The sequence below is a fragment of the Pristiophorus japonicus genome, chromosome 8 (assembly GCF_044704955.1).
Source record: "Pristiophorus japonicus isolate sPriJap1 chromosome 8, sPriJap1.hap1, whole genome shotgun sequence".
NCBI lineage: Eukaryota > Metazoa > Chordata > Chondrichthyes > Pristiophoridae > Pristiophorus > Pristiophorus japonicus.
Genome location: NC_091984.1, coordinates 157,420,381 through 157,437,566, shown reverse-complemented (window position 1 = coordinate 157,437,566; position 17,186 = coordinate 157,420,381). Strand labels below are relative to the sequence as shown.

Below are 17,186 nucleotides of genomic sequence, written 5' to 3'. Positions count from 1 at the left end.
TTTATCTAGATTACAGGAGACGTTTATCTATAATACAGCTGACGTTTATCTATAACACAATGGGACATGTATCTATATCACAGGGAGACGTTTTTATATATCACGGGGAGACGTTTATCGATAACATATCGAGACGTGTTTCTATATCACAGGTATTGTATGTATATCACAGGGAGATGTTTTTCTCTCTCTCATAGGGAGATGTTTATCCATATCACAGGGAGACGTGAATCTGTATCACAGGGAGACATGTACCAATTTCACAGGGAGATGTGTCTCTATATCACAGTGAGACATTTATATATAACACATCGAGACGTTTATCTGTAACACAGGTATTGTATCTCGATCACAAGGAGACATGTATCTATATCACAGGGAGACGTGTATCTATATCACAGGCAGGCGTGTAACTGTATCACAGGGAGAGGTTTATCTATATCACAGCGAGAGGTTTATCTATATCACAGGGAGATGTGTATCTATATCACAGGGAGATGTGTATCTATATCACAGGGAGATGTTTATCTATATCACAGGGAGATGTGTATCTATATCACAGGGAGACGTTTATCTATATCACAGGGAGATGTTTATCTATATCACAGGGAGATGTTTATCTATATCACAGGGAGACGTGTATCTATATCATAGGGAGACGTGTATCTATATCACAGGGAGATGTTTATCTATATCACAGGGAGACGTGTATCTATATCACAGGGAGATGTGTATCTATATCACAGGGAGATGTGTATCTATATCACAGGGAGACGTGTATCTATATCACACGGAGATGTGTATCTATATCACAGGGAGATGTGTATCTATATCACAGGGAGACGTGTATCTATATCACAGGGAGACGTGTATCTATATCACAGGGAGACGTGTATCTATATCACAGGGAGATGTATATCTATATCACAGGGAGACGTGTATCTATATCACAGGGAGACGTGTATCTATATCACAGGGAGATGTGTATCTATATCACAGGGAGACGTGTATCTATATCACACGGAGATGTGTATCTATATCACAGGGAGATGTGTATCTATATCACAGGGAGACGTGTATCTATATCACAGGGAGATGTATATCTATATCACAGGGAGACGTGTATCTATATCACAGGGAGACGTGTATCTATATCACAGGGAGATGTATATCTATATCACAGGGAGACGTGTATCTATATCACAGGGAGACGTGTATCTATATCACAGGGAGACGTGTATCTATATCACAGGGAGATGTGTATCTATATCACAGGGAGACGTGTATCTATATCACAGGGAGACGTGTATCTATATCACACGGAGATGTGTATCTATATCACAGGGAGATGTGTATCTATATCACAGGGAGACGTGTATCTATATCACAGGGAGATGTATATCTATATCACAGGGAGACGTGTATCTATATCACAGGGAGACGTGTATCTATATCACAGGGAGATGTATATCTATATCACAGGGAGACGTGTATCTATATCACAGGGAGACGTGTATCTATATCACAGGGAGACGTGTATCTATATCACAGGGAGACATGTATCTATATCACAGGGAGACGTGTATCTATATCACAGGGAGACATGTATCTATATCACAGGGAGACGTGTATCTATATCACAGGGAGACATGTATCTATATCACAGGGAGACATGTATCTATATCACAGGGAGACGTGTATCTATATCACAGGGAGACGTGTATCTATATCACAGGGAGATGTGTATCTATATCACAGGGAAACGTGTATCTATATCACCGGGAGACATTTATCTATAACACATCAAGATGTTTATCTATATCACAGGTATTGTATATATATCACAGGGAAATGTGTATCTATATCACAGGGAGATGTGTAACTATATATCACAGGCAGACGTGTATTTATATCACAGGGAGAAATATATCGATATCAAAGTGATACGTGTATATATATATCACAGGGAGACATGTTTCTACAACACAGTGAGACGTGTATCTATATCACAGGGAGACGTGTATCTATATCACAGCGAGACATTTATGTATAACACATCGAGACATTTATCTGTAACACAGGTATTGTATCTCTATCACAAGGAGACGTGTATCTATATCACAGGGAGACGTGTATCTATATCAAAGGTAGTGTATCTATATCACAGGGAGGCGTGTATCTATATCACAGGGAGACGTGTATCTATATCACAGGGAGACGTGTATCTATATCACAGGGAGACATGTATCTATATCACAGGGAGACGTGTATCTATATCACAGGGAGACAAGTATCTATATCACAGGGAGACGTGTATCTATATCACAGGGAGACATGTATCTATATCACAGGGAGACATGTATCTATATCACAGGGAGACGTGTATCTATATCACAGGGAGACATGTATCTATATCACAGGGAGACGTGTATCTATATCACAGGGAGATGTGTATCTATATCACAGGGAAACGTGTATCTATATCACCGGGAGACATTTATCTATAACACATCAAGATGTTCACCTGTGATATAGATATTGTATATTTGTATATATATCACAGGGAAATGTGTATCTATATCACAGGGAGATGTGTAACTATATCACAGGCAGACGTGTATTTATATCACAGGGAGACGTGTATCTATATCACAGCGAGACATTTTTCTATTTCACAGGGAGACGTGTATCTATATCACCGGGAGACGTGTATCTATATCACAGGGAGACATGTATCTATATCACAGGGAGACGTGTATCTATATCACAGGGAGACGTGTATCTATATCACAGCGAGACATTTTTCTATTTCACAGGGAGACGTGTATCTATATCACCGGGAGACATTTATCTATAACACATCAAGATGTTTATCTATATCACAGGTATTGTATATATATCACAGGGAAATGTGTATCTATATCACAGGGAGATGTGTAACTATATCACAGGCAGACGTGTATTTATATCACAGGGAGAAATGTATCTATATCACAGCGAGACGTATTCTATATCACAGTGAGACGTGTATCTGTATCAGTGGGAGACATGTATCTATAACAGAGGGAGACATGTATCTATATCACAGAGGAACGTGTATGTATATCACAGGGAGACGTGTATCTATATCACAGGGAGACGTGTATCTATATCACAGGTATTGTATATATATCACAGGGAGACGTTTATCTATATCACCAGGAGACGTGTACCTATATCACAGGGAATCATGTATCTCTATCAAAGTGATACGTGTATATATATATATCACAGGGAGACATGTTTCTACAACACAGTGAGACGTGTATTTATATCACAGGGAGACGTGTATCTATATCACAGCGAGACATTTATGTTTAACACATCGAGACATTTATCTGTAACACAGGTATTGTATCTCTATCACAAGGAGACGTGTATCTATATCACAGGGAGACATGTATCTATATCAAAGGTAGTGTATCTATTTCACAGCGAGGCGTGTAGCTGTATCACAGGGAGAGGTGTATCTATATCACAGGGAGCGTTTTATCAAACCACAGTGAGACGTGTATCTATAACACAGGGAGACATGTATCTATAACACAGGGAGTGTATCTATATCACAGGGAGGCGTATATCTATATCACAGAGAGTGTATCTATTTCACAGGGTGACATGTATCTATTTGACATGGAGACATGTATCTATTTCACAGGGAGAAGTGTATCTATATCACAGGGAGACGTGTATCTATTTCACAGGGTGACATGTATCTATTTGACATGGAGACATATAGATACACGTCTCCCTGTGATATAGATTCACGTCTCCCTGTGATATAGATACACGTCTCCCTGTGAAATAGATACATCACAGGGAGGCGGGTATCTATATCACAGGGAGGCATGTAGCTATATCACAGAGAGACATGTATTTATATCACAGGGAGAGGTGTATCTATATCACAGGGAGACCTGTATCTATATCACAGGGAGGCATATATCTATATCACAGGAAGATATGTATCTACATCACAGAGAGTGTATCTATATCACAGGGAGACATGTATCTATATCACAGGGAGACGTGTATCTATATCACACAGAGTGTATCTATACCACAGCAAGACATGTATCTGTATCACAGGGAGCTGCAAATCTTTATCACAGGTAATGTATCTATATCACAGGGAGAGCATCTATATCACAGGGTGTGTTTCTGTATCACAGGGAGATATTTATCTATATCACATGGAGACATGTATCTATATCACAGGGAGACGTGTATCTATATCACAGGGAGACGTGTATCTACATCACAGGGAGACGTGTATCTACATCACAGGGAGACATGCATCTATATCACACAGAGTGTATCTATATCACACAGAGTGTATCTATATTACACAGAGTGTATCTATATCACAGCAAGACATGTATCTGTATCACAGGGAGCCGCGTGTCTATATCACAGGGAGTGTATCTATATCTCAGGGAGACCTGTATCTATATTGCCAGGAGACATGTATTTATATCACAGGGAGAGGTGTATCTATATCACAGAGAGAGGTGTATCTATATCACAGGGAGATGTGTATCTATATCACAGGAAGACATGTATCTATCTCACAGGGAGATGTGTATCTATATCACAAGGAGTGTATCTATATCACAGGGATCCATGTATCTGTATCACAGGGTGAAGTGTATCTATAATCACAGGGAGACGAGTATCTATATCACAGGAAGACGTGTATCTGTATCACAGGGAGACATATATCTATATCACAGGAGGACATGTATCGATAAAACCGGGAGTGTATCTATATCACATAGATGTGTATCTATATCACAGGGAGACGTGTATCTATATCACAGGGAGACGTGTATCTATATCACAGGGAGACGTGTATCTATATCACAGGGAGACGTGTATCTATATCACAGGGAGACGTGTATCTATATCACAGGGAGACGTGTATCTATATCACAGTGAGACATGTATCTATATCACAGGAAGACATGTATCTATATCACAGGGAGAAGTGTATCTATATCACAGGGAGAAGTGTATCTATATCACAGGAAGACATGTATCTCTATCACAGGGAGACGTGTATCTATATCACAGGGAGAAGTGTATCTATATCACAGGAAGACATGTATCTCTATCACAGGGAGACGTATATCTATCTCACAGGGAGTGTATCTATATCACAGGGATCCATGTATCTGTATCACAGGGTGATGTGTATCTATAATCACAGGGAGACGTGTCTCTATCTCACAGGGAGGCGTCTATCTGTATCACAGGGAGGCGTGTAGCTATCTCACAGGGTGGCGTGTAGCTATCTCACAGGGAGGCATGTATCTATATCACAGTGAGACGTGAATCTATATCACAGGGAGACCTGTATCAAAATCACAGCGAGTGTATCTATATCACAGGGAGACGTGTATCTTTCTCACAGGGAGACGTGTATCTATAACACAGGGAGTGTATCTATATCACAGGGAGGCGTATATCTATATCACAGGAAGATATGTATCTATATCACAGAGTGTGTATCTATTTCACAGGGTGACATGTATCTATTTCACATGGAGACATGTATCTATTTCACATGGAGACATGTCTCTATCTCACAGGGAGGCGTGTATCTATATCACAGGGAGGCGTGTAGCTATATCACAGAGAGACATGTATTTATATCACAGGGAGCGGTGTATCTATATCACAGGGAGACCCGTATCTATATCACAGGGAGATGTGTATCTATATCACAGGGAGACCTGTATCTATATCACTGGGAGACATGTATCTATATCACAGGGAGTGTATCTATATCACAGGGAGGCATATATCTATATCACAGGAAGATATGTATCTATATCACAGAGAGTGTATCTATTTCACAGGGTGACATCTATCTCTCTCACAGGGAGGTGTGTATCTATTTCACACGGAGACATGTATCTATCTCATAGGGAGGCGTTGATCTATATCAAAGGGAGGCATGTAGCTATATCACAGGGAGGCGGGTAGCTATATCACAGGGAGTGTATCTATATCACAGGGAGACATGTATCGATATCTGGGGGATACGTGTATCTATATCACAGTGAGACGTGTATCCATATCACAGGGAGACGTGAATCTATATCACAGGGAGATGTGTATCTATATCACAGGTAATGTATCTATATCACAGGGAGAGCATCTATATCACAGGGTGTGTTTCTGTATCACAGGGAGATATTTATCTATATCAGAGGGACAGTTTATCTATATCACAGGTAGACATGTCTCTATATCATAGGGAGACGTGTCTCTATATCACACGGAGACGTGTATCTATATCACAGGGAGACGTGTATCTATATCACAGGGAGACGTGTCTCTATATCACAGGGAGACGTATCTATATCACAGGGAGACGTGTCTCTATATCACAGGGAGACGTGTCTCTATATCACAGGGAGACGTGTCTCTATATCAAAGGGAGACGTGTATCTATATCACAGGGAGATGTGTATCTATATCACAGGGAGACGTGTATCTATATCACAGGGAGACGTGTATCTATAACACAGGGAGACATGTATCTATATCACAGGAAGATATGTATCTATATCTCAGAGAGTGTATCTAGATCACAGGGAGACGTGTCTCTATATCACAGGGAGACGTGTATCTATATCACAGGGTGACATGTATCTATATCACAGGGAGACATGTATCTATATCACAGAGAGACGAGTATCTATATCACAGTGAGACATGCATCTATATCACACAGAGTGTATCTATGTCACACAGAGTGTATCTATATCACAGCAAGACATGTATCTGTATCACAGGGAGCCACGTGTCTATGTCACAGGGAGACATGTATTTATATCACAGGGAGAGGTGTATCTTTATCACAGGGAGACGTATCTCTATATCACAGGGAGAGGTGTATCTATATCACAGATAGACGTGTATCTATATCACAGGGAGACCTGTATCTATATCGCCAGGAGACATGTATTTATATCACAGGGAGAGGTGTATCTTTATCACAGGGAGACGTGTCTCTATATCACAGGGAGACGTGTCTCTCTATCACAGGGAGAGGTGTATCTATATCACAGGGAGACGTGTCTCTATATCACAGGGAGACGTGTATCTATATCACAGGGAGACGTGTATCTATATCACAGGGAGACGTGTATCTATATCACAGGGAGACGTGTATCTATATCACAGGGAGACGTGTAAATATATCACAGGGAGGCGTGTATCTATATCACAGGGAGTGTATCTATATCACAGGGAGACATGTATCTATATCACGGGGATACGTGTATCTATATCACAGGGAGACGTTTATCTATATCACAATGAGACGTGTATCTATATCACAGGGAGACGTGTATCTATATCACAGGGAGACGTTTATCTATATCACAGTGAGAGGTGTATCTATATCACAGGGAGAGGTGTCTCTATCTCACAGGGAGGCGTCTATCTATATCCCAGGGAGGCGTGTAGCTATCTCACAGGGAGGCGTCTATCTATATCACAGGGAGGCGTGTATCTATATCACAGGGAGGCGTGTATCTATGTTACAGGGAGACGTGTATCTGTATCACAGAGTGATGTGTATCTTCCTCACACGGAGACGTGTATCTATATCACAGGGAGACGTTTATCTGTATCACAGGGAGTGTATCTCTATCACATGGAGCCGGGTATAGGTATTGGTGTGGAATTTGTGCTGGGTAAATACTGCCTCTGCTGTTATGCCCTGATGAAAGTGAGCACACGGTCAGGATTTAGCTAATGCACATCTTCAGGCGGAAGTGCTGGTGTGCTGTGTGTCATTCCCTGCTCTGACACTGGCCCTTCCATCGCCGATAATCAGTGTAACCAGGGAAACTGATGGAAGATGGGCATTTCTGCGGTAATATTACTGTTAATATCTCTTCAATGTTCGACCTTGTTGGATTCGCTATAACTGGGGCTATCACAGCGTATTGACTGCTAAACATACATGGCCCTCAACATCCCCTTTTAATGTTGCGGTCTCAACGTTGTCTACGATGATGAAAATGGCAAAATTAAGAATCTTATAAAGAATTATAATTTTTCAAGGTTCTTATTAACTTCAGGTTAACCTTTTCCCCATGCGAGTGCCCCAGTCTTTGTTTCGTTCTCCATTATATTTTTAAAAGTAGCTTCTTCACTTCTTGGTTCTCTATCTGTGAGAATTCATTCTGCATTCTGACTGGCTGCTTCGACAGCTTGTTGCCATCCCAGCAGCTCTGGAATTCCCACCACACTGCACTGATCTCCACTGTACGTCGACAGAGACAAACGCCTCGCCACAGATCTCGCGGATGCCTTTGGCGTGCCGTTGATCGCAAATTACCGGTCTTTACAGAGAGACGTGTGTCTATCTCCCTGAGCTCTGCAGTAATTGTAATCATTATCCTGCACAAAGTCTGTCTGGAAAGCTGAAATACCTGGCGTGTCAGTGGAATGAGTAACCTGAGCCCCTAATATCTGGGGAGACCCCGTTGTCGCGCTCTCCTCCCCCACCTCTGTTTCTCACATCGTATCATAGTCGGCAACACCCACCCTCCCTCTAGCTGTATCTCCTCCTAAAGTTTCCTGCTCCAAATCTGCCCGAGACCTGACTGATGTCGCAGTGAACTTTCTCAACATCGTCCCTCCATAAACCTCACTCCATGGTCCGTCTGTGGGGTGGAGAGGTGGGCTGATGGCACCAAATCTATCTGATGTGTTGGGATTGTCTGCCTGTTTTACATCTGGCACCATTTTACTTCCGACCGATTTCAGCGTGTAAAACAGATGCTCGATGCCAACTGGCGAGTTTTCCGCTTGCTGCTTAATCACAAAAACATAAGAAATAGGAGCAGGAGTAGGCCATTTAGCCCATTGAACCTGTTCCACCATTCAATAAGATCATGGCTGATCTGATCATGGACTCAGCTCCACTTCCCTGCCCACTCCCCATAACCCTTTACTCCCTTATCCCTCAAATATCTGTCTATCTCCACCTTAAATATATTCAATGACCCAGCTTCCACAGCTCTCTGGGGCAGAGAATTCCACAGATTTACAACCCTCTGAGAGAAGAAATTCCTCCTCATCTAAGTTTTAAATGGATGGCCCCTTATTTTGAGACAATGTCCCCTAATTTTAGTTACCCCTATGTGAAAATATCCTCTCTGCATCCACCTTGTCGAGCCCCCTTATTATCCGATAAATTTTGATAAGATCACCTCTCATTCTTCTGAACTCCAATGAGTGGAGGCCCAACCTACTCAACCTTTCCTCATAAGTCAACCCCCTCATTCCCGGAATCAACCCAGTTGTCATGTATGTACTTTTAAGATCACTAGTCACTCGATGGCGTCACTGTTGGAGGCCATTGGGCTGCACGCACGTGTGTGCAGCCTAAGTATAAAAGGCCAGCCATTTTGTATATTAGTCACTTTGGGCCTTAATAAAGCAGAGCCAAGGTCATACCTCTTGGAGTTAAACAGTACTCAGTTTAACAGTTATTGCATACACAACGCGAGTGAACCTTCTCTGAACAGCCTCCAATGCAAATATATCCTTCCTTAAATACAGAGACCAAAACTGTACGCAGTACTCCAGTACCCTGTACAGTTGTAGCAAGACTTCTCTGCTTTTATACTCTATCCACCTTGCAATAAAAGCCAACATTCAATTTGCCTTCCTGATCACTTGCTGTATCTGCATACTAACTGTTGGAGCGGATTTTTGGACATATACTGGACTAGTATACGGGACCAAACATTTGTTTTATTTTCCCCTTTAATGAATTTTGTAAGGGACAATGCATTATATACAAAAAACAGTTAGACTTTAAGGTATGCTGGCCTTGAGTTAATGAAGATAGGAAAGTGAGATAATGAACACTGGAGAGTTAAGTGCTGTGTATGTTTGTTTATACCGGTGTCAAAAGCCTGCACTTGTTTATACTGCCCTGTCACAATGCAGGATGGGTTATATATCAAAAGCTTAGCCTTCGATAGTAACAGCTTTGTAGTGCTAAAGCATGTGTTGTAAAGTGATGTAATTTGTAAGATAAAAGGACTTCACTGCAGATACCAATTTGAGAAGATGGTTCAAAGACAGGGGTCTTTAACACTTCTCCCAAAGCTTTGTCTCCGATTTAATAAACCTCTCTTTATATATTATACAGTCTCGGAAATATTTTTCCACAACACTAACTTTTTTTGTTTCATGCACTGGGACCCCCAGGTCCCTCTGTACTGCAGCACTTTGCAATTTTTCTCCATTTAAATTATAATTTGCTTTTCTATTATTTCTGGCGCAATGGCATTGGAGCAAAGAGCAGAGCTCAGACCCCGATTCCCCCTTCCAGTCAGCCCACTCTGACCCCACAACATGCTGGCACTCCATCGTTACCTGCCGCACAGTCCTCTCCGCTGTACCCGTCCTGACATGAGCAGATCCCATGGCTGCACAGCCCGTTGTTGCTGCAGTCGTTCAGGCACCTCAGCTGGTTGCAGTCCTCCCCGGAGTAACCCTCATCGCACAGGCACGAGTTGTTGACACACTGCCCACGTCCCGAGCACTTGCTGGGGCACTTGAGCAGCCCACAGTCCTTCCCTTTGTACAGCTCCTCACAGACACACTCTGCCTCCACACACAGGCCATGCCCGCTGCAGTCCCCGGGGCATCTCAAGTCACCGCAGTCCTGCCCCGTGTACCCTGGGTCACAGACGCACTGTCCATCCATGCACTCCCCGTGCTCAGTGCAGTTGGCCAGGCAAGGTGGCACCGAGCAGCCCTTGCCCGTCCAGCCAAACTCACAGCGACAGTCGCACGTCTCCATGCTAAAGTTCCCGTGCCCATTGCAAATTGGTGCGTAATCCACCCGACCTAGAGAGAGAGGGAGAGGATTAGGTCCCACAGCACAAACCGAGAGTATACACCCGGAGAGAGGGAGAGAGAGAGAGAGAGAGAGAGGGGGGAGGCGGGAAGAGAGAGGGAGGGGGAGAGAGAGGGAGAGAGATAGAGAGAGGGTTAGGACCCACAGCACAAACCGAGAGTACACACCCAGAGAGCGGGAGAGAGAGAGAGAGAGAGAGAGAGAGAGGGGGGGAGGCAGAAAGAGAGAGGGAGGGGGAGAGAGATAGAGAGAGGGTTAGGTCCCACAGCACAAACCGAGAGTACACACCCAGAGAGAGGGAGAGAGAGAGAGAGAGAGAGGGGGTGGGGGGGCGGGGGAGAGGGAGAGGGAGAGGGAGTGGGTTAGGTCCCACAGCACACACCGAGAGTACACACCCAGAGAGAGGGCGAGAGAGAGAGAGAGGGGGTGGGGGGCGGGGGGATGGTGAGAGAGAGCGGGGGCTGGTGGGAGAGAGGGAGAGGGAGAGGGTTAGGTCCCACAGCACACACCGAGAGTACACACCCAGAGAGAGGGAGAGAGGGAGGGGTGGGGGGGAAGAGAGATGGAGAGAGAGAGAGGGAGAGGGCGAGGGGGGTGTCATGTATCTCACATGACTGTATATAACTGTATCTTACCATGCTATACATGACTGTAACTAAATATGACCTGTAACCACAAGCATACCTTACCACCAGGGGTGCACTTGCAGGAGACACTGCATACCTGTTCCACACAGGTATATAAAGACATGTCTCAGGCAAGTGTGGCATTCGAGAGCTGTGTAATAAAGGTGCAGTTTCAGAGTGACCTTGACTTCAGCATGTGCCTCGTGTGAATCTGTAATGCAGGGTCAGGACTTTACAGTGGTGACGAGTTACGGGATCACAAAATCCACAGAATGGCTACCAACGGCTCAGGTGAGAAATACAATGCTGGAGATAATTGGGAGGACTTTATAGAAAGGCTCCAGCAAAGCTTTGTAAGCAAAGACTGGTTGGGCGACGATAAGGCAGACAAGAGAAGAGCCCATCTCTTGACCAGCTGTGGCTCGAAAACATATGCCTTAATGAAGGAACTGCTGGCACCCGAGAAACCAGCAAGCAAGTCGTTTGAGGAGTTGAGCACACTGGTGAGAGACCACTTGAAGCCAGCGAGCAGCCTACACATGGCCAGACACAGGTTCTACAACTACAGACGCTGTGTGGGCCAGAGCATACCCGACTTTGTGGCGGAATTTCGGAGGCTGGCTAGTTTATGTGAGTTATCCGATGAACTAAGGAGAGAAGTACTGAGAGACTTTTTTATTGAAGGAATAGGCCACGCAGGCATATTCCGAAAGCTCATAGAGACCAAGAACTTGACCCTAGAGGCAGCAGCACTGGTCGCACAGACATTCTTGGCAGGAGAAGAAGAAACGAGGTTGATCTATACTGCGGGTACGAAAATGAACAAAACATCGGAACAAGGGGTTCACAGCGTGAAACGAGCCGCTACCCCCACACAGAGACAAAGGCAGGAGAGCAGGCCTTCAACAGCAGGCAGTGGTGCCAGAAGCCATCAAGGGCCACATGAACACACCTCATCAACCCACAATGCGAGCAATCAACTACAGACTGAGAGAAGCTCAAGAGAGATCAGCCAGACGCAGCTCATCCTTTGGAAACAATGGAAGCGGTCTGTGCTGGAGATGTGGGGGAAGGCACTCAACAAGGGGGTGTCGATTGCAGCCTACTGTTTGCAGAAACTGCAACGAGACAGGGCATCTGGCTCGCATGTGCAGAAAAACAGCAGCTCGGCTGGTATATGAATTGGAAGGGTCGGAAAGTGGACCAGAAGACGATGGGGACAGTGCCTGGGACGCCGGGGTACAGCGGGTCAACACGATCACTGTCCACTGCTCTTACAACAAGATGCCTCCAATAATGATGAGGGTCCTACTCAATGGGATGCCCATCAACATGAAACTGGACACGGGAGCTAGTCAATCTCTCATGAGCATCCAACAATTTGAACAGCTGTGGCCGCTCAAAAGCAACAGACCAAAACTCACAAGGATAGACACCAAACTAAGGACCTATACCAAAGAAATCATCCCAGTCCTTGGCAGCGCCATGCTCTCAGTCACACACAAAGGGATGGTCAACCGACTTCCCCTGTGGATTGTCCCCAGAGATCTCCCAGCACTGTTGGGGAGAAGCTGGCTGGCAAAACTAAATTGGAAATGGGATGATGTTCACGCCATGTCGTCAGAGGAACGGATCTCCTGCTCAACAGTTCTAAGTCGTTTTGAACATCTCTTTCAACCAGGTGTGGGCACCTTCAAAGGGGCTAAAGTTAAAATCTACATCACACAGGATGTCAGACTGGTCCATCACAAGGCTAGAGCTGTGCCTTATGTGATGAGGGAAAAGATTGAACACGAACTGGATCGGCTTCTGCGGGAAGGCATTAACATGGAATCTAGCGACTGAGCAAGTCCCATCGTCCCCGTCATGAAGCCTGATGGATCCGTACGAATCTGTGGGATTACAAGTCTACCATAAACAGAGTCTCCCTACAGGACCAGTACCCGCTGCCCAGAGCGGAGGACCTATTTGCCACATTGGCTGGAGGAAAACTTTTCTCGAAACTAGATCTCACATCTGCGTATATGACGCAAGAACTGACCGAAGAGTCTAAGCTACTCACCACCATCAACACACATCGAGGCCTTTTCATGTACAATCGACGTCCATTCTGCATCAGGTCAGCAGCTGCTATATTCCAGCGCAACATGGAGAGTCTGCTCAAGTCCATCCCGGGGACGGTTGTGTTTCAAGACGACATACTCAGCATAGGCAAGGACACCGACTCCCATCTCCGCAATTTGGAGGAAGTACTAAGTCGATTGGATCGGGTAGGCGTAAGAGTTAAGAAATTCAAGTGTCTGTTTCTCGCGCCCAAGGTTGAATTTTTGGGCAGAAGGATTGCCGCTGATGGAATCCACCCAACAGATTCCAAAACCGAAGCAATTCATCTGGCACCCAGGCCCCGGAATGTCTCGGAACTGCGCGCCTTTCTCGGGCTACTCAATTACTTTGGGAACTTTATGCAGAACTTGAGCACACTGCTGGAGCCTCTCCACGTGCTACTCAGGAAGGGGTGCGATTGGTTTTGGGGGGACGCCCAGGAACGCACCTTCAATAAGGCACACCACCTTCAATGTTCCAACAGTGTTTTAGCCTTTTTTGATAAAAAGCTAGTTCTTACATGTGATGCATCAGCGTACGGGGTCAGGTGCGTTTTACAGCATGTCAATGATGCGGGTAAATTACAACCCATTGCTTATGACTCCAGGTAACTTTCGCGGGTGGAGCGCGGGTACAGTATGGTTGAGAAGGAGGCGCTCGTGTGCGTGTACGGTGTCAAAAAGATGCACCAATAGGGCCAAGTTCGCATTAGAAACCGACCACAAACCCCTCACGTCCCTCCTATCTGAGTGCAAGGCAATAAACGCCAACGCCTTGGCGCGCATTCAGCAGTGGGCACTCATGCTGTCGTCTTACGACTACACAATAAGGCACAGACCAGGCACAGACAACTGTGCCGACGCACTTAGCAGGCTACCCCTGGCGACCACGGAAGGGTGCGACGAACAGGACTGTGAAATGGTCATGGTAATCAATGCCTTTGAATCCACAGGTTCGCCCATGACGGCTCGCCAAATCAGATTCTGGACGACCAGCGACCCCACGTTATCCTGAGTCAAAAGATGTGTTTTAACTGCTGACTCGGCAGAGGCTCGCGATGCCTGCCCCGAGGAGATCAAACCTTTCCATAGACGCATGCATGAACTTATCACTACAGGCAGACTGCCCGATGTGGGGCAGCCGAGTAATTATGTCCTTGCGAGGCAGAGAGACGTTTGTCCGGGAGCTCCACCGCGAGCACCCGGGGATCGTCCTTATGAAGGCCATAGCCAGATCCCACGTCTGGTGGCCTGGCATTGACGCGGACTTGGAGCTCTGCGTCCGGCGGTGCACCATTTGTGCCCAACCCAGTAATGCCCCCAGGGAGGTCCCCCTAAGCCCCTGGCTCACCAAACCGTGATCGCGGGTGCATATAGACTATGCAGGCCCATTCATGGGCAAAATGTTCCTCGTAGTCGTCGATGCATTTTCAAAGTGGCTCGAGTGCACCATTTTAAACTCGAGCACTACCTCCACCACTGTGGAGAGCCTTGGAACCATATTTGCAATGCACAGAATTCCTGACATATTGGTCAGTGATAATGGTCCGTGCTTCACCAGCGCAGACTTTCAAGATTTTATCATTGACCACGGCATAAATCAGGTTAAGACGGCACCGTTCAAGCCAGTCTCCAATGGCCAGGCGGAGCGAGCAGTGCAAATCGTTAAACAAGGCATGCTACAAATACAAGATCCCACACTGCAGAGCCGCCTGTCGCAACTGCTGCTGGCATACAGATCTCGTCCGAATTCGTTGATTGGGGTTCCTCCCGCACAACTATTGATAAACAGACCTTAAAGACTAGGCTCTTGTTAATCCTCCCAAACATACATGAAATTGTTGAGGCAAAGCGCCGGAAGCTAACTGAGTACCATGACCGAAATTCGAGGGGGAGGTGGAATGAGATAGGGGACAAAGTGTTTGTGCTAAACTATGGCAGGGGTCCCAAATGGCTTGCAGGGACAGTAACAGACAAGGAAGGAAACAGGCTACTGGTTGTACAAATGGACAATGGCCAAACCTGCCGGAGGCATGTAGACCAAGTAAAAAGTAGATTCACCAACAACACTGCGGAACCAGAGGCAGACTACAATGTGGAACTCACACCATGCCTGGTGGACAGACAGAGGGAACAACCTGAGGAAAGGGCAGTCTCAACAGACAGCCCAGGCGAGACACCAACAATCATACTGAACGAAACAGACAGCCCAGGCGAGATACCAGCAATCACACCGAAAGAAAAACAGGCACCACGGCAAACAACTGAACCACAACTAAGACGCTCCACGTGAGAGCGTAGACCACCTGAGAGACTGAATCTATAAAGACAATAAGACCTTGGGGTAGAGTGATGTCATGTATCTCACACTACTGTATATAACTGTATCTTATCATGCTATACATGACTGTAACTAGATGTGACATGTAACCACAAGCATACTTTACCATCAGGGGTGCACTTGCAGGAGACACTGCATACCTGTTCCACACAGGTATATAAAGGCAGGTCTCAGGCAAGTGTGGCACTCGAGAGCTGTGAAATAAAGGTGCAGGTACAGAGTGACCTTGACTTCAACATGTGCCTCATGTAAGTCTGTACTGCAGGGTCAGGACTTTACAGGGGGGGGGAGAGAGAGGGAGAGGGAAAGAGAGAGAGAGGGATGGCGGGGGAGAGGGAGAGGGTTAGGTCCCACAGCAAACACCGAGAGTACACACCCAGAGAGACGGAGAGAGAGAGAGGGAGAGGGCGGGGGTGGGGGGGGGGAGAGGGAGAGAGGGAGGACGGGGAGAGGGCGGGGCGGGGCGGGGGTGGTGGAGAGGGAGAGGTGGGGGGGAGAGAGGGAGAGGGCTAGATCCTGCAACACACACCGAGAGTACACATCCAGAGAGAGGGAGAGAGAGAGAGAGAGAGAGAGAGAGAGGGAGAAAGGGAGGGGGGAGAGAGGGAGAGGGGGAGAGAGGGGGGGGAGAGGGGGAGAGAGGGGCGGGGGAGAGGGAGAGAGGGAGAGAGAGTGACAGGGAGAGGGGGGGAGAGAGAGGGAGAGGGAGAGAGATGGAGAGAGGGGTGGGGGAGAGAGAGGGAGAGAGAGTGACAGGGAGGGGGGGAGACAGAGGGAGAGGGAGAGGGTGAGGGGGGAGACAGAGGGAGAAGGAGAGGGTGAGGGGGGGAGAGAGGGTGAGGGGGGAGAAAGAGAGGTTGAGGGGGGAGAGAAGGAAAGAGACAGGGGGAGAGAGGGAGGCAGAGAGAGATGGGAGAAAGAGAGAGGGAGAGAACGAGAAACTGCGGAGGGGGGGGGGTGGGGAGAGAGAGGGAGGGAGAGGGGCGGTGAGAGAGGGAGAGAGAGAGAGGGAGAGAGGGAGAGATGGGGGGAGAGCGATGGAGAGGGAGGGGGGGAGAGAGAGGGCGAGGGAGAGAGTTAGTCCCCACAGCACACACTGAGAGTATACACCCAGAGAGAGGGAGAGAGAGAGAGAGAGAGTGAGGGAGAGGGAGAGGTCGGGGGTGGGGGGGGGGGGG

The 17,186-nt window shown here is 46.4% G+C and overlaps 1 protein-coding gene across 1 annotated transcript in view; it reads right to left on the bottom strand.

The window, feature by feature from the left end:
- Positions 1-17,186, bottom strand: part of LOC139269202 (tenascin-R-like) — a 465,249-nt gene that overhangs the window by 275,983 nt on the left and 172,080 nt on the right. Inside the window, exon 5 of the mRNA XM_070888294.1 lies at positions 10,453-10,929. Coding sequence (XP_070744395.1) covers positions 10,453-10,929 — 477 coding nt within the window. The remainder of the gene's footprint in view (positions 1-10,452; positions 10,930-17,186) is intronic.